Source organism: Akebia trifoliata, chromosome 12 (assembly GCF_017979445.1).
Source record: "Akebia trifoliata isolate Shusen 1 chromosome 12, ASM1797944v1, whole genome shotgun sequence".
Lineage (NCBI taxonomy): Eukaryota > Viridiplantae > Streptophyta > Magnoliopsida > Ranunculales > Lardizabalaceae > Akebia > Akebia trifoliata.
In genome coordinates this window covers 35,056,965-35,079,242 of record NC_141386.1, presented here as the reverse complement: position 1 = coordinate 35,079,242, position 22,278 = coordinate 35,056,965, and the positions used below count along the sequence as shown (strand labels likewise).

Here is a 22,278-nt window from a genome sequence, read left to right as displayed (position 1 = left end):
AGTCTTCTCTCTATGCGTGGTTATCCCATTTTGTGCGACCCCATTGGTTGGAGTCTCCGTCCTTGCAGGCACCATTTGACTCTATATGGCTTTGTTCCTTGAGTGTTCACCTTATGAGGTGATGCCTTGAATATGAACAGTCACAATGCCCCAAATTTTCTCCTTTCGATCCTCCAATAATTATGTATGCTCAGCCCCTCATATATACCTAGTATTCTAAGGTGCTATCTACCATGCATGAATAGAGATTTGTTGTTATAAAAGACCTGTATTAAGCTAATGAATAAATGGAATGATACTATGAAGTCTTGTCTAGAGAAGTGGAAAGATGAGAATAGACAAGATTCATTTCAATTACAATACAAATAGAATTTGGTCCCTTTTCATTTCTTTATATGTTTTTTCATATTCTATATTCTATTTTTAGCATTCCCTCCTCCATTACTTTCTAACACACAACTAAGTGATGTGTGCAATACAAAATGAGTGGTGCAAAACTCTTTTGACTCACCTTATTAGCCTGGTTCATCCATAATTTGTATGAATGAGAGTCCAATGGCTCTTCTGGGGTAGCGAGTGCATAATTTCAAGATCAGTTAGAAGGCAAGACTTTTTTATCCCTATTAGTGGTCACTGAAGAATGAATCTGGAAGTCATGCCTTATTTCGATCGCTGTGTTGTGGTTGAGCTTCTCCTTAGGAAGCTCTTCCCATAGCTTTTCTTGGTCTTCTCCACTTTATGTCGGTCAATTTGTTCCTCTTGCATATGCCTCACACCCTCTCCTTTTTTGGAATATGAGGGAGTGAGCTATGTCGAATGCCAACCAACTTCTAAACAAAAAACAACATATTAGAAACAAGTTTAATTGATTAGCCAAATGGAGAGAAAATGACAGAAGAACATGGATTAATAAGTGTTTTGAATTTTACTATTTCTTTGTACACATGTCATCATGCCATTTTGTTTCATTCACTTTACACTTTTTCTCTTTTTCATTTTTAACAGTAGCTTAGGAGAATTCTTTGGGCACGAAAAAGTCAATCCAAAATTTTACAAAATTTTATATTTAGCCGATGATCATATGCATAATTTCCCTAACACATGTAAGTTTGTAATTTGAAGATACTCTTAATACACACGACATCCTACAATTGATTAATTTGAATTTTGTGAAATTAAAAGAATTTCTCATAAATTTCGACTCCCTATGCATGCCCTCCATTTCTTGAATTGGGCTTTAATTGAACATTAATATGGGCTAACCAGGGGCCCAATTTAAACCCGGTTCGACCAGTCTGGGCTAACAAATCCACACTACACACGTATGACACTACTGACGATCCAAGGGCCAAAGCAAGTATGCAACAAACTCGAAGGTTCGACTTTCTGCCACTGTGGCAGTTTAGAAATAGATTGAAGAAAGATCCACAAAATCCATCTCTTCTTTCTAAAACCCTAATGAAACCCAGACCAAAAAGTCTACTGTCACCGCCACCAATCTCATCTTCCATCCCAACAAATCTAGGGTTAGGGTTATGACGGGCAACCCTGCCGAACTCCAAAACCCAGTCTTCTCCACCACCACCACCACTACTACTGATGCCAGCCATGAAGATAGACGACACAGAGATGACCTTGCCTTCTGGCAATTCATGTTGGCAGGCTCTGTTGCTGGCATGGTCGAGCACATGGCGATGTTCCCCATCGACACCCTCAAGACACGTATGCAGATGGTCTCCTCCTCCACCGCCTCTTCGGCCCATCGTCACCACCACGTGGGCCGATTTCTCGCCTCAATTATGCGTACCGAAGGCCCATTAGGGCTCTACCGCGGCATCGGAGCAATGGGCCTCGGTGCAGGTCCTGCCCACGCCGTATACTTCTCCGTCTACGAAGTTTGCAAGAAAAAACTCGGCGGCAATCGACCCGGGCACCACCCTTTGGTCCACGCCGCATCGGGAGTGGTTGCGACCATTGCGAGTGATGCAGTTTTGACTCCTATGGATGTGGTGAAGCAAAGGTTGCAATTACGGAGGAGTCCGTATAGTGGAGTGAAGGATTGTGTGGTGAGGATGCTTAAAGAAGAGGGTTTTAAGGCATTCTACGCTTCGTATAGAACGACTGTTGTGATGAATGCGCCGTTCACGGCTGTGCATTTTGCGACTTATGAGGCTGTGAAGAAGGCTTTGAGTGAGATATCACCTGAGGTTGCGAATGAAGAACAGCTTTTGGTTCATGTTACAGCTGGTGGAGCGGCCGGTGCTTTGGCTGGGGCTGTCACGACTCCGTTAGATGTCGTTAAGACAAGGTTGCAATGCCAGGTAATAATAGGGGGGATACTTCTTCAATTTATTTTTTATTTTTTTGCTTTTGTAGTAATAATATAAAATTCATCCCACATTATTAGAATTTAGAAATTAAAATAGGGAATATAACAATTTGTTAGTTTGAATGTTTATGTAGTTTTGTTTAATATTCACTAAACTTGAATGGGTTGGAATTATCAATAGTGGATACAATGAAACCATGACATTACTACAAGCTAACGTGTGAGCTCAAAACACACGATTGAGGGAAGTTCAATTTTGAACTGGTGTCAATCTAAAAGCGACCTACATTTTTTCTCGATTTCAATTAGAGAGCTTAATCTGAAGAAATAATTTGTGAATGGCCATTCAGCAAAGAGGAGAATTCAAGAGCCCTGAGATTAAGGAAAATGGATAATTTTCACCAGGCTCTCTTGAGGAACTGGTTATGGAGATATGATACGGACGGTTCATGATTTGGCAAAGAACCTGGAAATTGGTCCAAAACTTGACCCTCTCCTTAACAAGAAGGTTCATCAAATTGTTCCTTAGCTGCTGAGTCAGCTGGTTTTTAGGGTAAATGAGGGGGGTCTTCCTTGAAAATGAGACAATTACGTATATCAAGAATTCCATTGAAGCAATGTGGTCGAAGCAATTTTGTTTCAAGATTATAAAAGTTATTTGAATTAAGTTGGCAATGAATACTTGTTGAATGAGAATGTACAACTTATTCATGAAGGAAACCCCACTTTGAGATGTTTTTTTTATTTTTTTTATATGAGAGGAGCGGTCTAGGGTTTGACAATTAATTTGGAGTTTGGACAAAGTAAGTTGTGAGAGATGGGAGAGAGAGTATTTGGATATATTTTCCAGAGTGTTTGGTTGTGAAGTGAGCAACCGCCCATTATCATAGCTTGGTATGCCTTTAGGGGGATGGGTATCAAGTGAAGTCAATCTGGGATTTTGGTAGAGTGAAAGTGGATAGAAAGCAGGCCTCCTAGAAGACTATGCACCTCTCAAAATGTGGGTGGCTGGTTCTCATTAAAAGTGTCCTATGTAATCTCCGTGTGTATTTTATGTTATTGTTTCTGATACCAGTGCAAATGGTTAAAGTCATTGATAGGAATGTTAGAAATCTGTTATGGATTGACATGAAGACTCCCAGGTATCACCTTGATAAGGGGGCAAAGATGTGCTTTCCAAAGAAAAATGTAGAACTTGGGATAAGGAGATTGAAGATTACAAATCAAGCTTTGTTAGATTGATGGTTGGGAAGATTTGGGAGGTGGTTTTTTTAGTCTTTAGGGAAAATCTTTGGACTTGGGATTAGAGTGGGGAGAGGCGATAGAGAGAGATTTTGGGATGATAGGAAGGTTATTGCAAACTTATGTTTCATGTGTAAAGGGAGTGGTGAAAATGTTCACCATATCGTCAATCACCTAGAGTTAATTCCATCTGGTCTCATTTTTTTTTTTTTTTGTTTCATATATATTCAATTCTTGCATCTTCTATTTCCTCTCTCATGGCTAGTTGGTCTATTTATCCTTTATGTTAGAGGCAGAAATTTTTGGAGCCTTTTACCATTGTTATTTGCTAGTATTTTTTTTTTTTAAGTATAATATATTGATAAAGAGGGGCAACAAAATACAAGGAGGCCGAGAAAGCCTCCACAAGAGTAACAAAGAAAAACTACAACATCACTAATCACATAAAGAGTGCCATCGAAAAACGAAATCATTAAAAGTTGTCCCCGCGAACTGTATGTTCTGTTTCTACCAAATTTATAAAAATCCCAATATCTCCAAGAAGCATGCATGAGAGCTACTAGTCTTATTGTTGAACACTCTATTATTTCTCTCGTTCCAGACCCCCCAATCGTTATTTGCTAGTATAACTTATCAAAAAAAAAAAAAAATCTTGTGTACTTGAAAGGAAAGAAACTCCAAGGCCTTCAAGGGAACCAGAAGTGGCAAGTAAAATCATGGAGATTAAAGTTATCTTGTTTTTTTGAATCAGGATCCAAATGTCGTTTAAAATGGGTCTACTTTAAGGATTTTGTGTTTTAACTGGAATTCTATAATTCGGTGGTGTATCTGGAGTATTTTGGTTTGTGCCTTTGGCTTTTTAAGGGGTGGTTGTTCAGTTCATAGTTCTTTGTGGGTTTTTGCTCCTCAGTAAGTCTATTTGACCTCCTTTTTGTCGTTCGTTCTTGCTTAATGACATTAGTTTACTTGCCCAAAAAATTGGTAATTGCAAATGACTTGGTCATAAAGTGGCTGCTAGGCGACAGATCCATTGCCTCAATTTTTTTTTTTTTTGAAAAGTATAATATATTGATCAAAGAGGGCAAACAAGATACAAGGAGGCCAAGAAAGCCTCACGAAGAGCAACAAAGAAAATAAAACCACAACATCAGTGATTACATAAAGAGTGCCATCTAAATACAAAATCATCAAAAGTAGTCCCTGCGAACTCTATGTTCTGTTTTGACCAAAGGTATAAAAAAAACTCAAGATCTCCAAGAAACCTGCATGAGAGCTGCTAATCTTATTATTGAACATTCTATTATTTCTTTCGTTCCAGACCCCTCAAGCAATAGTCGAGGGAAGCATAACCCACAAGATCCGTTTTCTTGTGTGGAAAGCATTATTGAAGGACCCAATTAATATGGAATAAACCAAGGAAAGTTGACAAAATATTATAAGAAAATGAACATTGGATTAAAATATGATCAATAGATTCCCCATCTCTCAAGCAAAGGGGACAACAATTGGGAGTGATCCAACCCCGCATAATCAAATTATCCCACGTAAGAATCATTCCAAGGGAAGCCAACCAAACAAAAAAGGATATTTTAGAAGGAATTAACCTGGACCAAATGATAGATCCTGATAGGGATCGCTCTACAAAGAGAGTGAGCCACTTATAGAAAGACCTGACAGAGAATCTCAAATCCTTAGCCTCAATTAGGAGGCCTAATAATTGTAATTCTCTAAGTTTTGCCCCACTTTGATTTTGCTACATGTATTGTCCCTTATAACATGTGTGGTAATAATTCAACTCTTCATATGGTACTTTTTTTATACTAGGAAAAATGTGTGAGTGGGTTTGGGTGTTGAAGAGGGGGGTTGGGTCACCATTTGCAAGCCCTGGTTGGAGACGGTATCTTTGTCAAAACCTCAGAAAGTTTGATATTAGGAGTTAGAACCTTGGATCATGTTTTTTTTTTTGAAAAGTATAATATATTGATCAGAGAGGAGAGACAAGAAACAAAGAGGCCGAGAGAGCCTCAAAGAAAAGCAAAAAAAGAAAAACAACACTAATCATTACACAAGGAGTGCCATCTAAAAACAAAATCATCAAATGAAGTTCCCGTAAACTCTATGTTCTGCTTTGACCAAAGGTATAATAAACCCAAGATCTCCAAGAAACCTGCATGAGAGTTGCTACTTTTGTTATTGAACACTCTGTTGTTTCGCTCGTTCCAGATCCCCCAAGTGATAGCCGAGGGAAGTATATCCCAAAGGATTTTTTTCCTGGTATGGAAAGCGTTACTGGTCCATTCTACTAACACCGAGGAGAACTTACGAGGAAGGACCCAGTTAAAACCGAAAAGACCAAGAAAAGTCGACCAAATGTCAAAAGAAAAAGAGCAATGGATTAATAAATGATCAACAGATTCCGCATCACTCATGCAAAGGGGACAACAGTTGGGAATGATCCAACCCCGCACAATCAAATTATCCAACGTGAGAATCCTACTAAGAGAAGCCAACCAAACGAAAAAAGATACTTTAGAAGGGACTAACCTGGACCAATTGATTGATCCCACCAAGGAACTCTCTACATTAGAAGAAAGCCACTTATAGAAAGACCTAACAGAGAATCTCGAATCCTTAGCCATTGTCCACTCCCACTTATCCTGTTCGTTGTCGTTGAGATGAACTGTATACATGAGATCAAGGAGAGATGTCACCTCGGTTAGCTCCCAATCATTAAAATTTCTTCTGAACCCCAAATCCCAAGTAGGACCAGACTCATTACCAACCAAACACTGCTGGATAGAGCAGTTCTTATTGATTGAACAAATGTACAAAGACGGGAATTGGACTGCCAGAGGCGATGTGCCACACCAACTATCCTCCCAGAATCTAATCCTATCTCCCAATCCCACTTTGAATCTTATCCCTCTCTTGAAATCCTCCATCCCTTTAAGAACCCCTTTCCAGACACTGCACCCATAAGGATCTTTAGCCTCGCCGCTATACCAGCCTAACATTTTTTCCCCGTATTTGGCCCTAATAACCTTCCTCCACAAACTACTCCTTTCTTCACCGAATCTCCAAAGCCATTTTCCTAATAGAGCTCTATTGGCTAATCTAAGCCCCTTTATGCCCAGACCCCCATTCTTCTTAGGCGTGCAAACCACTTTCCATCTGACCAAATGATACTTTCTCCTGCCCATCCTGTCATTCCACAAAAAATCCTTCATAAGCCTTTCCATTCTAATTTCGACAGATCTCGGGAGCGTGAACAGCGATAAGACATAAACCGGAATACTCGTTAAAGTGCTCTTGATCAGCGTAACCTTCTCTCCTTTCGACAAATAATTGGCCTTCCACCTACTCAATCTTTTCTCCAACCTCTCAATCACGCCATCCCAGATTTTGATACTATTATATGGTGCTCCCAACGGTAATCCCAAATATGACGTGGGAATGGTATCGTGTCCACATCCCAACGTGGTTGCCATCAAATGAATATCGGTCACCTCTCCTACCCCAAAAAGCTTACTCTTCTGCAAATTAATATGTAATCCTGACATAGCCTCAAAACAGCATAATAACACACGAAGCGCTCTTACCTGATCCCTCGAATGCTCCAAAAACACAAGAGTATCATCCGCAAATTGTAGGTGAGAAATCAATGGTCCGGCTTTCACTCTAAACCCCGAAAGCTTACCTATATCAACCGCTCTTGTGAACAATCTACCCAAAGCTTCTGCAACAATAAAAACAAGAACGGAGATAATGGGTCCCCTTGTCTCAATCCTCTCGAACCCCTAAAAAGCCCGCCGGACTCCCATTGACGAGAATCGAATAAGACACCGTAGTTACACATTTCATCATCCATCTAATCCACCTCTTTCCAAAACCCATCCTCCCCATCATGTATTCTAAGAAGTCCCAACTCACATGGTCATAAGCCTTTTGAAGGTCAATTTTCCCTATCATTCCTTTTTCTTTCTTCTTAATCTTAGAATCAAGACACTCGTTGGCAATCAAGACTCCATCTAAGATTTGCCTACCTCTAATGAAAGCCCCTTGTTCGTCGCCAATAAGACTAGGAAGAACTTTTTTCAATCGAGTTGCTAGCACTTTGGCAATAATCTTGTATACCGAGCTAACCAAACTTATTGGTCTAAAATCTTCTATCCTTTCTGCCCCGGCTTTCTTAGGAATCAACGCCACAAAAGTGCTATTAAGGCTATACTCCAAACACATCTTCTCTTGCAATTCCTTAACGACCTCCATAAAATCCCTCGAGACGACTTCCCAACAAAATTTGAAAAATTCCATGTTAAAACCATCTGGGCCTGGCGCCTTATCCCCACTCATCGAAAAAAGAACCGATTTAACCTCTTCCTCCCCTATTCGTCTTTCCAACCACTCCCTCTCTTCCTGCTCTAAGGACTTGGATCATGTTCCTTCATGCATAATGTGCGAGTTGACTTGCTTCTTGGTCAAATGGATTGAAGTTCAATTTATTTGTGAATGATCGTAAAATTCATATTAGTTTTTGGTCACTCCTCAAGATCTGAGAACGAGTTGATCAAGATTTTTGTTTGAGCTACAAAAGATGGATACTGGTGTATTTGTGTTAGTTTAACACATTTTAACCCAAGTTAGTTCAATACATTCTAAAAGATAAAATTCTATTTCTAAACATTCATACCCTGCCTTCAGATAGGTGGGCTCTGACTATTCTTTCAAGCTTCTTCCTCGTTGTCCTAATTCGTTCGGCTATGGATCCTATGCTTGTGGTCCAGTGGTTCCTTCTTGTGATTGTTGTGTGACACGTGTCTTGGGCGCTTCACATGCTTGGCAACTATAACCCACAAATCTCAACTTTCAACAATATGGACTAGAATCTGTGATCAGTTGCAATGTTGTCATATATCAATGACCTTTTCCTCGCTTCATGCCCTTCTTAGATCAATAAGGCCACTTCGGGACCAAGTTCTCGCCTTCAGTATCTACTTGCGCACTTGTGTCCCAGCTCCATTTAACTTGACCAAAAATATTTTTTTTTTAAAGAAAAAAGGTATCAGTTCCAACTTCTCTATAGCAACTTTTAACTTGGCATCCAATAATGTTACAAAAAGAAACAAAGATGATTTTGGGGGAAAAAACCCTTAGAATGTAAGGGACCATGGGAAGCAAGTGGGAATCCCAGTTCCCGATGAAGGCATAAGTAACATCCTTGGCCAATAAATATGCACATTAAACATTAGACGAACATAATGAAAGGAAACTCCAGATGGATCTGACAATGATGTTGCTCTAGGGACTGGGTCAGAGGGGTTGGTGATTAGAGAAAGAGTAATGGTTACTCTTCTCAGATGTTGTTTGCAATTGTTCTCATATGTCAATAGTAGTGATTTTAGATTTGGGGGTACAGGCATTGGCTTCACTAGATTGAATTTTGGAATCACTACAACTTGATCCTAAGTTCTGGCTCTAGCTTCATTCAATGGCAGCTACCTAAGAGAAGATGTGGTTACAGACACTTGACGACGATGAGATGCTACTGTTGTATATAGCACCGTTTAGACTTTAGACACAATGGTGGACTCTAGACGACACATGCTATTTATCATTACTGATATTCTGTAATATAAATTAATTTACTGTAGACTTAAATGGAAGAATGTTAAGGCCTTCACTTCTAAGATTTTGGTTTTAGATGTCACTTTATTGTAAATAATCCCACATAATTAACTTTGGATTCTCTCTAAGACTTGTTACTACTATACCATATAATATTTGACACTAGATTGATGCTTTTGTTACAGGGTGTATGTGGTGCTGACACATTTAACAGTAGTTCTATACGGATGGCCCTTAAGCAGATAGTCACCAAAGAGGGTCCCCAGGCTTTATTGCAAGGTCTTAAGCCAAGAGTGTTGTTTCATGCACCAGCGGCTGCTATATGCTGGTCCACATACGAGGCCATGAAAGGCTTCCTTCATCATTTGCCTGAGAGCCCTCCCGCTTTGCACTGAGATATTATGGAGAATACTTTCCAATTTGTACTCTGTGGTCAGGATTAATCCCACAGATATCGATCACAGCACACCAACACAGAATCTAAATTATGGGTTTTATTCTTTATTTTTTGTCCCCAATTCTACTGTTTCTGCTGTTGGGGATTGATTGTTGGTGAGGCCCCATTATCTTGTGCTTTGTTGTACTTGATTGAGATTAGATTAAAACAGTTTTGGAGAGGTGTAACACCAAAACTAAAAATCAGAGCTACATTTAAATTATGGGCAGTTGATGCAAAAAAAGAAAAAATAGAGAGAGGAGAAAGGAGAAGGAGGAGACATCATCTTTGATCGTCACACGAAGAGCTCAATAGAGGCGTTTTAGATTTATACATCTTCAAATCATGTTCATGATATCTTTTTCTCTTTTGTTGTCAGTTGTTTATTAGCACATTAATTTAATCTATTTTTTAACGCTATAATTGTGTCGAACATGGAGCATGTTTTCCATTTATTATTATAAAGTTTAGTTCTATGGAATTATGATGACCGTGATTCATGATATTTAACATCAAAATCTGGTAAAATCACAGCATTCTTTATGCTGTTTGGGGCATGGTTTTCAAATTCAATTAGTCTTGGCTGAGATAAACCTAGATGTATTTGAATGGAGTTGTGCCGCAGTGACCTCATATTTCACATTTTTCTGATGTGGAGGTGCGCACAGCTTTTCACTCGCCTCTGGTCCTTACACTTCCACCAAAAGATAAGTGTGAAATGAGGTCAATCTTTAGGTCACTTCTGCATTATTCATTTGTGATGGATGCATGCTCAAATGCAAACGAGATTTATATTTAAATGAAAAAAAAAAAAAATCAGTTGACATGATTTTCATAAGAGTCCATGTAATGTGATAGAGACCCATTCACGGTGGATGGATATGACAAATCCAACATTTTGAGAGCAAATCTGAACGAAAAGCGGAATTGAAAAGAAATAACAACTGATAAAATGGAGATGCGGGGTATCGATCCCCGTACCTCTCGCATGCTAAGCGAGCGCTCTACCATCTGAGCTACATCCCCGCCTTTGTATTTGTAATTCACATTATATTATAATATTAAAATTTTAAATTAAAGTTAATAAAAATATATAATATAAGTTAAATTTCATTTAATATTAAATATTGTGATAAGAAAGATAAATTAGTGATAGAAAATTAAATATTTGAAAGACGTTAACCAACATAGCAAGCTCACACTTTCATGATGGTGAGATATTTAACTGTCGACTTCTATCAAAGAAAACCTTTGAAATCCCCCCCTCCTAATGGTTGAATATGATTTGATCAAAATGCCCCTTCTTTTCATTTTCAATATTTGAAAGTCTTGAAATTCTAAACTCCCATCATTTTCCCTTAATTTCTAAGTTCTTCCATACAAAATCTCTAGCTCCTCACTCCATCACTCTGTAGATTGCAAGTGAAGAAAGAGAAAAATCCATAAATCTCTTTAATCCTATTTTGTGTTCAAATGAGATTGTGTTTTTATTTTAATCATTTTTCATGAGTTCATGAATCTTGACCTATACAAAAACCTATGCCATATATCAAAATTATCTTTTAATTTATTATAAAATTTTATTAAAAGTTACAAGAATAAAATGATGAGTCTGTCCAAAATAAAAATAAAAATAAATAATCTTTAGCATTGAAAGATGTTAAGAAAATAAGTGCAATCAACCCAAGAAAATGAATTAAAAAATAAATACAAGACAAGATACAATCACACGAAGAAATAGAAAAATTTTACATGGTTCCCTCAAGATTGAGGTATATTTACGGATCACACCGATTTCACTAAAAAGATGAAACTCGCAATTACAAATTATAAATTTTCACTTAAAAATAAGAAATATTAATACTCTAGAAAATCTAATTAGAGTTTTACATAATATTAACTCAACCAGTGTGAACACATGATTTGATTTATAATACCTACTCGTTGACCAACACTACCAAGGCTCACAAATCACAACAAAAGGTTCAAATAATCAAAATGTTGGTTGTACCGATTAAAATTAACTTGACTATTGATTTCTTTAAGAATGATCTAAAAAATAAAGATTAATGATTTTTGAAGTCAATTTGATAGGGGACTCAAAAACTCACTGATGTGTCATGCGTAAGGAATCGTTGATTCTTTCACTCGAAGATACACAAATGTTGATGACAAGTCGGTTGTGTATCTCGAGAGATAGAATCTACGGTTCTTTGCCATAATACCTCGGTGAGTTTCGAGTCCCACTGTCAGGTTGAGTTCAAAAATCAGCACTAAAAAAGAAGAAAAAATAAAAATAAAAATCCATGTAGCATATTTTTGTGCTGAGCTGCAAGTAACCTAAATTTAACGACATCCAAACAGGTGAGTAATAATAGCCGTTGCGAAGTTTTTAAATTTAACCCGCGAAAGAAATGTGAAAAACTGGAAATTTAGCTCTTCGTATGGTCATCATCCGTCGGTTCAATCTGCCCAAAATGGAACTAGTTCTGAGTTTTTCTTCTTGCCCAACTCCTCCAACCTTTGTCGTTAATCCCCAACAACTCCCCTTCGTCCTCCACAGACTGGAGTCCTGCAAATCCATGGAAGAACTCAAACAAATCCACGCCTCAATCATCAAAAATAAACTTCTTCAAACCCATCTCGTCTCGACCAAAATCATCTCTTTTTGTGCTCTCTCCCCTTTTGGCAACCTCGATTACGCTTTATCAATTTTCCACCAAATCGAAAACCCAAGTCTCAACCTCTACAACGCGATCATCCGTGGTTTCTCTTGTAGCAAGAAGAACTCGCTAGAGTCATCGTTGTCATTCTATCGGGAAATGCTTGAAAAGGGGTTTATTCCCGATAATTTCACCCTCCCTTTCCTTCTCAAGGCCTGTGCTCAATCTCGGGCACTGAGAGCAGGGGAGGGGATTCACGTTCACTCGATAAAGACCGGGCTTGTGTTGGATGTTTACGTGAAGAACACTTTGATGAGGATGTATGGTGTTTGTGGGGTTATTTCATCAATCCAGAAGTTGTTTGATGAAAGTCCTCAACGAGATTTGGTTTCTTGGACTACGTTGATTCAAGGGTATGCAAAGATGGGTTTTTCAAGGGAAGCAATTCGGATCTTTCTAGAGATGGGTGAAGAGAATTTAAAAGCCGATGAAATGACGATGGTGATTGTATTATCAGCTTGCTCTAAATTGGGAGATTTGGATTTGGGTAGGAAAATACATAGGTACATGCACGATAATAAGGTGAGTCCGGATGTGTTTGTTGGGAACGCTTTGGTTGATATGTACATGAAATGCGGGGATGTTGATTTTGCTCGTAAATTGTTTCAAGAGATGCCTGAAAAAAATGTGGTTTCTTGGAATTCTATGATCTCGGGGCTAGCGCAACAGGGAGAATTCAAGGAGGCCTTATCGGTGTTTCGGCGGATGCAAGGTGAAGGAGTCAAACCAGATGGTGTTACTTTAGTTGGTGTACTGAATTCATGTGCTAATCTAGGAGTGCTCGAGTTGGGCGAGTGGGTTCATGCATATATAGATAGGAACCACATTAGAGCCGATGGGTTTTTAGGGAATGCATTAGTTGATATGTACGCTAAGTGTGGGAGCATAGATCAAGCCTTTGGAGTGTTCAAGGACATGAAGCGCAAAGATGTCTATTCTTACACGGCCATGATTGTTGGGTTGGCTATGCACGGGCAAGGGGAGAGAGCATTGTCTCTCTTCGCTGAGATGTCTAGGGTGGGCATAAAACCGGATGAGGTGACATTCATAGGTGTCTTGTCAGCATGTAGCCATGTAGGATTAGTTGAGGAAGGCCGTCAGCATTTCGATGACATGTCGAGATTATATGAACTTAAGCCTCATATAGAGCATTATGGTTGTATGGTTGATCTGTTGGGGCGTGCCGGGTTTGTGAGTGAAGCAGAGGAGTTTATTCAGATGATGCCAATTGAACCTGACGCCTTTGTTTGGGGAGCTTTATTGGGGGCTTGTAGACTTCATGGAAAGGTTGAGTTGGGGGAAAGCATCATGAAAAAACTTGTAGAAATAGAACCCGATAGGGATGGTGCTTATGTTCTCATGTCGAACATATACGCCTCTGCCAACCGTTGGAGAGATGCGGTAAAGGTTAGAAAGACAATGAAAGAAAGAAACATGAAGAAAACTCCGGGGTGTAGTCTAATCGAACTGGATGGTGTCATTCATGAGTTCAGGAAAGGGGACAAATCACACCCCAAAAGTAAAGAGATTTACTTGATGTTGGATGAAATCGTAAGTCGGTTAAAGAATGAGGGGTATTTGACACATACCGATAGTGTCTTGCTGGATGTGGCCGAGGAAGAGAAGGAACATGCATTGTGTCACCACAGCGAGAGGCTAGCCATTGCCTTTGGATTAATCAGTACTCCCCCTGGGACACCGTTGAGGATTGTGAAGAATCTGCGTGTATGTGATGATTGTCACTCTGTGACTAAATTCATTTCTAGGGTCTTTGAAAGAGAGATTGTGGTAAGGGATCGAAGTCGCTTCCATCATTTCAGTGGGGGGTCATGTTCATGTAAAGATTTTTGGTGATTATAAAATCTTCTAGTTCTTTTTTATACAATGGTTATTTTAAGCTATTAAAGATTTGCAACTAATCAATATAGATTCCCATCATTTAATGGTTTGACTGTCTTAAGTTCCTTTCAGTAAAGAACAGATTATAATTGTTTAAACTTGCGCATCAGCAACTGAAGAAAGGCATAATTGCATCCGATTGGATATCTGCAGTCCACCAACTCTCAGTCCAGACCCATCATTGTTGAGTCGGCACAATATTCATTTGCACCCATCCAAGGAGAGGGAGGTGGACATTGGTTGAACAAGGAAAATGCTGAAGTAACATTGAAATTGACATCGTTTCAGACATTGCTGACGTGGATGTGTCTACAGAACCATAGATACTTTTCATCGAGATATGAGTGAGAAGCATCTATGGTTCTGTGCACACCAATGTCTGAAACGATGTCAATATCAATGTTACTCCAGCACGACTAGTTGATCAATGCTCAGTGACACAGTTATGAAACACCAACAAAATACTGGCAAATGAAAAGAATCTTGGGCTATCGTAATTTCTCTTGTATAGTATGTGTGTGTGTGTGTGCGCGCACGCGTGAGAGAGAGAGAGTTGGTTAGTTTTGGGAATTTCCATTGCCTCATTCAATGCTTTACACAAGGCAAAAACCCCATTACAAAATAAAAAAGAAAATGCCCCATTCTACCACTGTAACTATCCTTCAATTTTTTTACTGTTACAACATCAAGTCCCTCCATCCCAGTGAAGAGTTGCATCAATCCCATCTAACATTTAGGGAAGTTATACAAAAGGCAGCTTCTGATTGTAAGTTGTAACGTCTCAGCTTCTGCTTGTAGGTTCACTCTTCACTCATCCTTGCTCCTTTACTCAATCTACTACCATTGCTTTTCTTCTTAGCTTCCCTTCTGTTGCATATGCTTTGTCCAACACTCATTTGGACAACAGGATCATACAGAAAAGTTATACAGTTTAACAGTATTCTACTGCTTTGTTTCAGCAACCGAATACTTCTCTGAACTGCTAGGAGATGATCTAGTTGATGTGGGAATTGACCATTTCAATGGACTCCTTCCCACATTGTTGGCATGATCAATATCTTTTTTCTTATTGTTTGTAGAGAACCTAGGTCTCTTTGCAGGTATTACCTGGTTGGTAATTTTGACAGGATCAGCTGGCCCCGCTACTGATTTCGGTACAGTAAACATAACATCGGCTTTCTCTGTTGAAGACCTTGACTTGTGGGCTTTCATGACCTTTTGTAAAGGCTTCTTGGGCCATCTGATCTTTCCATTGTCTTGGCTTTGCATCCTGGAATGGTTCGCAATCTCATAGAGTGTTTGAGCAGCAGCCACTAGCCTTGGAGAATGCCCTGCTGTCATGAACAAAATATAAGTCAGAGAAGTATAACAGAAATCGTATTAAGGCGATCTATGTTCAAACCGATAACTTCTACCAATTTGTTAACTGGAAATGTGTACATAGGCAACAACGATGTACACGAGTAACCTTGATAAGTAGACAGACCTTGTATCAAGCTCTCTGGTAACTGTAAATGCCGTAGGAGTTTATCACATCCACCAACAGAACATTTCAATGGAGAATAACAGTTACCACAAGTAGAATCACCGTTGTTTTTTCTCTTGGACTGCTCTTTCTCAATACAATTATGTGCATTTTCTTGAAACCGTAAATTATTTGGTTGACTGATCAAAAGCACATCGTTTTCACGATGAATCAGCTTGCCTTCAGATTCTGGTGTTTTGAGAGAAACTCCCATGTTAAAGCCACCAACCTTCAGCTGTCCACCAAAAGAGTCCAGGCACCTCTGTGGCGATTTAAGCTCCGGATAATGTTGAGAACTCGTAGCACCTAAGCTCTTTATGAAAGACTTATGATCATAAGTCAATAAATCCAAGTCTGAAAAACAACTAGAAGCACCCCCAAGAGAGCTGACAATGCTCCCAACTTTTACCCATCTACCTTGGCATATGCTCTTATTTGTAGACAACTTGCTTGTATCAGTAACAGCTTTAGAAGGCCCATTAAAGCAATGTGACCAAGGGAAGGATGGCAAGCTAGCTCCGCGAGGTATCATCTTGGATAACCGTAGATCAGGAGTGTTCCTTGAAGACACTGCAGGCTTGGATGTATCAAGTAAGAGAGAATCCAAATCCTTTGCTGGTTGAAGTGCTAAGTGTACCAAAATGTCTTTAGGCTCAGACAATGAGGTATTCAATCTTGTAGGAGCTTCAGACTTGCTACAAGAAACCTGAATATTTTATAACCAAAGGCAGTAAATAATTAGTTAAAAATGTTAAAATATGACCAGTCACTGAGGAAACAATCAGCAACGCACCACAATACGAATCTCCTATGGAAATATAATAATCGGAAGGCTTATGCACAGCCAATATGTCACATTTTTTTGTGCATGAGATGCCCAACTCATGGATTGTGGACCCATTCCCTGGCATTCATCAGGGCCAAAACAACTAGTATTTTATATAGAGAGATTCTACTACCACACCAACTTTTGCAGATGTCACCCCATGATTTGATTTACATATGAATTGGGGTGGCATTAGCAATAGAAGCTCTCTTTATATATTCATCTGAAACTTACTTTGCTAGATGAAGCGAAATCTGCTATGCAGTGATCCTCTTTAGTAGAATCGGTTCCGCTTGTAATGAAAGAACCCGAGCTCAATAGGCATGCATCCATTTTTCTGTTGGAACTATTATCCAGCTCCACAGAATTTTTTGACTGCACAGATCTCCATGGCTGAAGAATAGCACAAGCTTTTCTAACAGTGAGAAGAAGGTTCTCATTTGTACTGACAGCTTTCTTCCCTTTGTCTTCGCATGAATTAGGATATTTAAAACTGCCATCAAGGAGGCCACTTAATGACAGCTCATCTACATGCCTTGTAACATCATGATTATCTGACTTGAGACCATATATTCCTGATATAAAATTTCCCAAGCGAAATCATGAACTCCTTGTAAGTGCGAATTCAAACAGCTTTTAGCTTTGAAAAGAATAGTCATAAAGGACCACTGAACTAATAAGTAGCATTGATAGTGTAAGTTTCACTTGGGACAATTATATCTTTTACTCCAAGAGGATCAAAAATGAAAGAAAAAGAGAACAAGGAGCATCAATAACAAGTATTAGAAGATGGCGTACCATTACGTCCGATTTGCATAACAGAGAAATAATAGGAATAATTCATGCCACATTGAAGTTAAAACCAATAACACTGGAAAATTCTAAAAAGAGACTGACATTTAGAAAGTTAATAAAAAAAATGCCTCAACATAAGAGAGAGAGAGAGAGTATTAAAGAAGTCTTGTTTTGAGCAACCAATGAATACAAGTTGATATTGTGAGAAAGAATTGGCATTTCCTGACTCTTGAATCATTGATTGTTTCTTCGACCTCAAAGCATGCACCACAATTGCCTCCAAGACAATGTAAAGAATCCATATCCTCGCCTCTTCTGGAAGCAAAGTTGGTGTACTTGTAGCCTCCATTTCCAATCATGTGTTAAAAGGTGTATACATAGTATTGTAGTGCTCTAGTAGTATGCAGTCCTAGCCCAGTTTGTTCTTAATTGGATACAGTGTTGGATCAAAGAACCAAAAATATTTAAAACCGACTCCATGCTAGGTCTGTCATTGGAGCATTCCCATAAAGCAGTATACTTCATTTAATTGTGGTCAGTAGTCATATTTGCAAGAAAACCTGTACTTTTGTACAAGAATCATACTTTTAAAACTTTTATAAGGGGGCCAACAGAAAGAAAATCACTTTCTCCAAGACAGTAAAGGAACATAAGTAACTTATTGTGACCAACGGACAAGGAGCCTATATATTTTTCAGGGTTACTTGCACAAATTGCAGTTTCTTCTTAACACTTCTTTCAAAGTTTTTGGACACCAAAGAAAAATCATTTTTTTAAATATAATATCTTTGAATCATACAAAGAATAAATAGAAATTATCCCCTTTTGCATGCTACAATCAACTTTAACATGTGAAACAACAATTCTACCAATACGACAAAACATTGGTTATCTGAGTCTTTACATATGGGCTGGCAATCCCATTTGTGCATGTAATAGACATCTGTAGTCAAGGCTCCTCACTGAATACAAAACTAGATAATACAACAGTACATATAGGTACTATATATGAACCAAAACAAGAAAACCAAACTCAAAGTTAACCTCTAAGAGACAGTCATTTGGTTAGGCACTTGAGCTTGTTGGATGCCAAAAAACATGAATTGAGAAAAACTTATGTCCAAACATGATGCAAAAAAAAAAACATTATGACACAAACTGACATGTATCCATGTAGTGCAAAAAGTACATGCCATTGTGCTTCCCGAGGTTCCTAAGGCTGCCAATTCAACTTGTATCGATGAATTTGATTGGACACAAGTAACATATACCAACAATATCTCATAGTAGAATATCCAAGAACAAATTTACAAAAGATGCTCATAAAAATAATTCGCATGCCATAATGCCAAGCAAAGACCCATCACATATAAAATGGTGGCATACCAAGAATGTTGTCTCCTCCTGCAGTTAAATTTGTGCTGACCAAGCCAGCCTTTGAAAAGAATGAATCAAATTTAGTCTTCACAGGTGCTTTGAAATTTCTCTTATCACCTCGTTTTCCATCTATCCCATGCTTCTGTCCTACCACACGAGATTTCTCTGGAAATTATGACATACAAGAGGAAGAAAGAAATTATTAATAACAAATCAAACAAGCTACAAAGAGAACCAACACTTTCACTAGTTATCAAAATATGTGGCTATGCAGCATGTAGACAAGATAATTCATCTGTCTCAACATTTTAGTCCACCATACTCAAGTGGATTAAGAAAGGGTACCAAATCAGCACTTCAATACTTCTTACACCAGATAGTTCACCCTGTATGAGCACATAAACTTACTTGGGCTATTTGAACCTTATTAAACAAGGATAAATCCGCACCTTAGGTTTACATTTAAAGTACCCCTGATACACTACAGTTAGGCCAATGCAATACGTATTTCCTACAGAAGTGCTATCCTCAATTCAAAGGAACTCTTGCCACCAAGAATAGATCATTTAGCAATGCACTCTACACTACATTTGAGGTAGCTAGGGTTGTAGGAGCCCACAAATCACTGCTTCAAACCAATCCATCAACTGTGATTTGTGCAGAAAGGTAGGAACAACTTTCTTCACGAAAATGCAAGAAATCTTTACAGTTATTATGACCATAATAGTAGCTTATATAGCTATAGAAACCCTCCTCACATGACTCACTAAAAAAAATCACGATATCCTACAAATAAAATATTATTTTTCAAACAACCAGGACAGAAAGAAGTCCTTGTTTAGACCTGATCTTCGAAACACAAGATATTCTTCCCTGGCTACAACTTTTGTGAAGCCCTTCAAATAGTATTCACCAACTATCTTTGGGTAAAATTTCAGCTTCATAATCAAATCCGTCTTCATCCAACAATTGACTAAATTTTGCTAGTTTTCTTGGACTATGCATTGGAAATTCATAAGCATGCACCACCTCAACAATTTTCCATATCAAGCTAACTGGATTAAGTATATTTATGGAGAATGAAAGCATGCAGTTTAGTAAAGTATCAGTGCTCCAAATTTGTACCATGCAAAAAAATATATATCTCTACCTGCAAGGGTACATTTCAGAAGATTGGATCCATGCTTCCCAGATATAATATTGCCATCATCAGTCACAACTTGGCTCAGGGAACCTTCCACTTTTTCAGCTCTTGGTCTCTTCGAACAAGGGCTACTACTTTTTGAAGATTTTCCTGGCTTTCTCTGCGATTGTTTGCTTACGCAGTTTGGCAAAAAGAAAAGGGAACTATTTGCATCCCTAACTGTTGCCTGTTTGGCAGTATTATCAGCCCCAAAACTGGGAATCAATCTTTCATGCATACAAAGTCCAATATCAACATTTTTGTTTCCATAAAGTGAACTTTGTTCGGAAGTAGCATCTGCACATGTTACATTTTTCATGAACATAATCAATTAGTGTCACAAGTAAAGTTATAGAAAAGCTTGTAAAAGCACGAGAAATATGAAGGTGATGAAAGTCCTACAACTTGAACTGTCAATGTTTTTTCATTTGACAGATAAATTTTTTTATTAAGAAGATAAAAAGTTGAAGGTGGCCACCCACCAATAATACAAGAACATAAAAGGGCAACAGACTCAAGCTATTGGAGATCATACATATAATTTCAATCCTATCCAATGCCTTAACTTAGAATCTAAGATCGAGGACTGGGATCCAACAAGGACCCAATCTGATAAGTTCTAGAATCCAGATCAACCATGTCCTGATCCGATCCGGTAATACATGAGAATATATACCCAAATGTTAAGGGCCGATAAATGCTTGATCAAATAAGGACACGGTCGAATAAGCTTTTGCATCAAATCAGGATCCAATTTGACTATTATCAGACTGGTTCCAGATCTAAACTGATCCGATCCAAATCCAACCATTGAAAGCCCTGCTGCCAACCAACAGATATATGATCTCACAACTTACCATTATGAAAAGGTAATTCAAAGCATTGAATGGTATTAAACTTTTGAGACACAAATAAGTTCCAATATGATAACTGACATTAAAGTTCCATCCACCATGCTAAAAACTAATGATGAAGGTAAATTTAAGTATGGTGCGACCGAAAAAGGAAAGAAAAAAAAAGAAGTTGAAATTCTCAAAAACGAACTCCAGTTCATTGTGTCCTCCAACAGGTAATTCAAAGCATTGAATGGTATTAAATTTTTGAGACACAAATAAGTTCCAATATGATAATTGACATGAAAGTTCCATCCACCATGCTAAAAACTAATTATGAAGGTAAATTTAAGTATGGTGTGACCGAAAAAGGAAAGAAAAAAAAAGAAGTTGAAATTCTCAAAAACGAACTCCGGTTGTGTCCTCCAACAGATTAAATGGCTAGAACTTCATCTTTCTTCTTTCCTGGCGACCACAATGTGCAACCAGTTTGAATGGGGGAGTTTATTTCTATAAGAATACAAGCAAAGATACACTATGCAGCGATGCTCATTAATATCCAATACGATACACGGCCTCTACAAACTACCTTACTCAACCTAATTGACTAAAGAGTACACATTTTGTGGGGGCACTGTGATAGCATGTGTTTGGCAGTAATGGGGATGTTCAAGAACAAGTGAAGAGATGCTTTAAATGGCGAAATTTATTTGATTAGTGCTGCAACAATAACACTCATCAGCAGAATCAAACACTTCTCGTACTCTTAACACCTCACAGAAACTTCTTCAACACAGTTCCACATATTTCAAAACCATAGATTCAAATCCGGTTCAAAACAACAAATATTATATCTGACTACAACAATAACAAAGTAAGACAAAGTAGCACTGAAGATCAAAGAAGGCCAAGACATCAACCTTTACCACTATTCGAAGCGCCGCATCTCGCAACCGAAGATCTTCCAAAAATGGAAACCTTAGAAGTTGGTTCCCGAGTTTCTGCTTCTCCAACAGATATCCCCTCTCTACCAAACCCCTCAGCCGTCAAAAGTTTCGACACCGCGACGGCCGCAGAAAAAGGCAATTCAACCGCATCCATCTCCAGAAAACAGAAATCAACATAAGAAATCAAAAAAATTAGTACAAAACTTCTACCGTCTCTGCTCCAGAAACCATCTTATCTAGTCGAGAACAAGGCGAAAAGTGCGATCTTTACACCTCCTTGGAGCTCTCCACTTCGTGAAGACGAAGAAACCATGGATTTCGATCTGATTCACAGAAAAAATTGAAGGAAAATAGGGTTTTTGATGCTCTTTGGAAGTTGTTTTCTGAAGTAAGAGCATGGAGGCTGAGGAGAGAAGAAATCGGGGTTTCTAGGGCTTCAAAATGAAGAGAGTAAGATGTATTTATAGTTTTCGGGAAACGGAAACTCTCGCCCGAAAAATTCCCGTTACTTACGAATATTCCGGCGTGGCGAGATTTT

General features: G+C 38.5%; 2 protein-coding genes, 1 non-coding gene and 1 pseudogene across 6 annotated transcripts; 2 read left to right on the top strand and 2 right to left on the bottom strand.

Annotated features, from left to right (window-relative positions):
* Positions 1-1,392: 1,392 nt before the first annotated feature.
* LOC147389872 (uncharacterized) lies at positions 1,393-10,055 on the top strand. Its single transcript, XM_086418640.1, has 2 exons — positions 1,393-2,321; positions 9,382-10,055. The coding sequence occupies exons 1-2, from the start codon at positions 1,536-1,538 to the stop codon at positions 9,589-9,591; spliced, it is 996 nt and encodes a 331-aa protein (XP_086274766.1). The 5' UTR covers positions 1,393-1,535; the 3' UTR covers positions 9,592-10,055.
* A 530-nt stretch (positions 10,056-10,585) lies between these two features.
* Positions 10,586-10,658, bottom strand: TRNAA-AGC (transfer RNA alanine (anticodon AGC)). Its single transcript has one exon. It is a non-coding gene; the product is annotated as a tRNA-Ala (tRNA).
* A 1,281-nt stretch (positions 10,659-11,939) lies between these two features.
* On the top strand, positions 11,940-14,398 carry LOC147389870 (pentatricopeptide repeat-containing protein At1g08070, chloroplastic pseudogene; annotated as a pseudogene).
* A 399-nt stretch (positions 14,399-14,797) lies between these two features.
* LOC147389869 (uncharacterized) lies at positions 14,798-22,278 on the bottom strand. 4 transcript variants are annotated; one of them, XM_086418229.1, is made up of 6 exons: positions 21,714-22,278; positions 19,928-20,257; positions 18,787-18,924; positions 16,840-17,180; positions 15,741-16,485; positions 14,798-15,588 (listed from the first exon to the last, which is right to left on the bottom strand). In XM_086418229.1, the coding sequence occupies exons 1-6, from the start codon at positions 21,892-21,894 to the stop codon at positions 15,197-15,199; spliced, it is 2,127 nt and encodes a 708-aa protein (XP_086274355.1). In that variant the 5' UTR covers positions 21,895-22,278; the 3' UTR covers positions 14,798-15,196. The 4 variants fall into 4 exon arrangements, with proteins under 4 accessions (XP_086274355.1, XP_086274353.1, XP_086274354.1 ...); XM_086418227.1 differs by having other exon boundaries at positions 14,798-15,585; positions 18,787-18,942; positions 21,714-22,277; XM_086418228.1 differs by having other exon boundaries at positions 18,787-18,942; positions 21,720-22,277.

Coding starts and splice junctions, on each gene's coding strand:
- LOC147389872 (XM_086418640.1), top strand. CDS start 1,536: ATGACGGGCAACCCTGCCGAACTCCAAAACCCAGTCTTCTCCACCACC. Junction 2,322..9,381: donor AGACAAGGTTGCAATGCCAG/GTAATAATAGGG, acceptor CTTTTGTTACAG/GGTGTATGTGGTGCTGACAC.
- LOC147389869 (XM_086418225.1), bottom strand. CDS start 21,894: ATGGATGCGGTTGAATTGCCTTTTTCTGCGGCCGTCGCGGTGTCGAAA. Junction 18,943..19,927: donor TCTGAAATGTACCCTTGCAG/GTAGAGATATAT, acceptor CATAATTTCCAG/AGAAATCTCGTGTGGTAGGA. Junction 16,486..16,839: donor ATTTCGCTTCATCTAGCAAA/GTAAGTTTCAGA, acceptor TAAAATATTCAG/GTTTCTTGTAGCAAGTCTGA.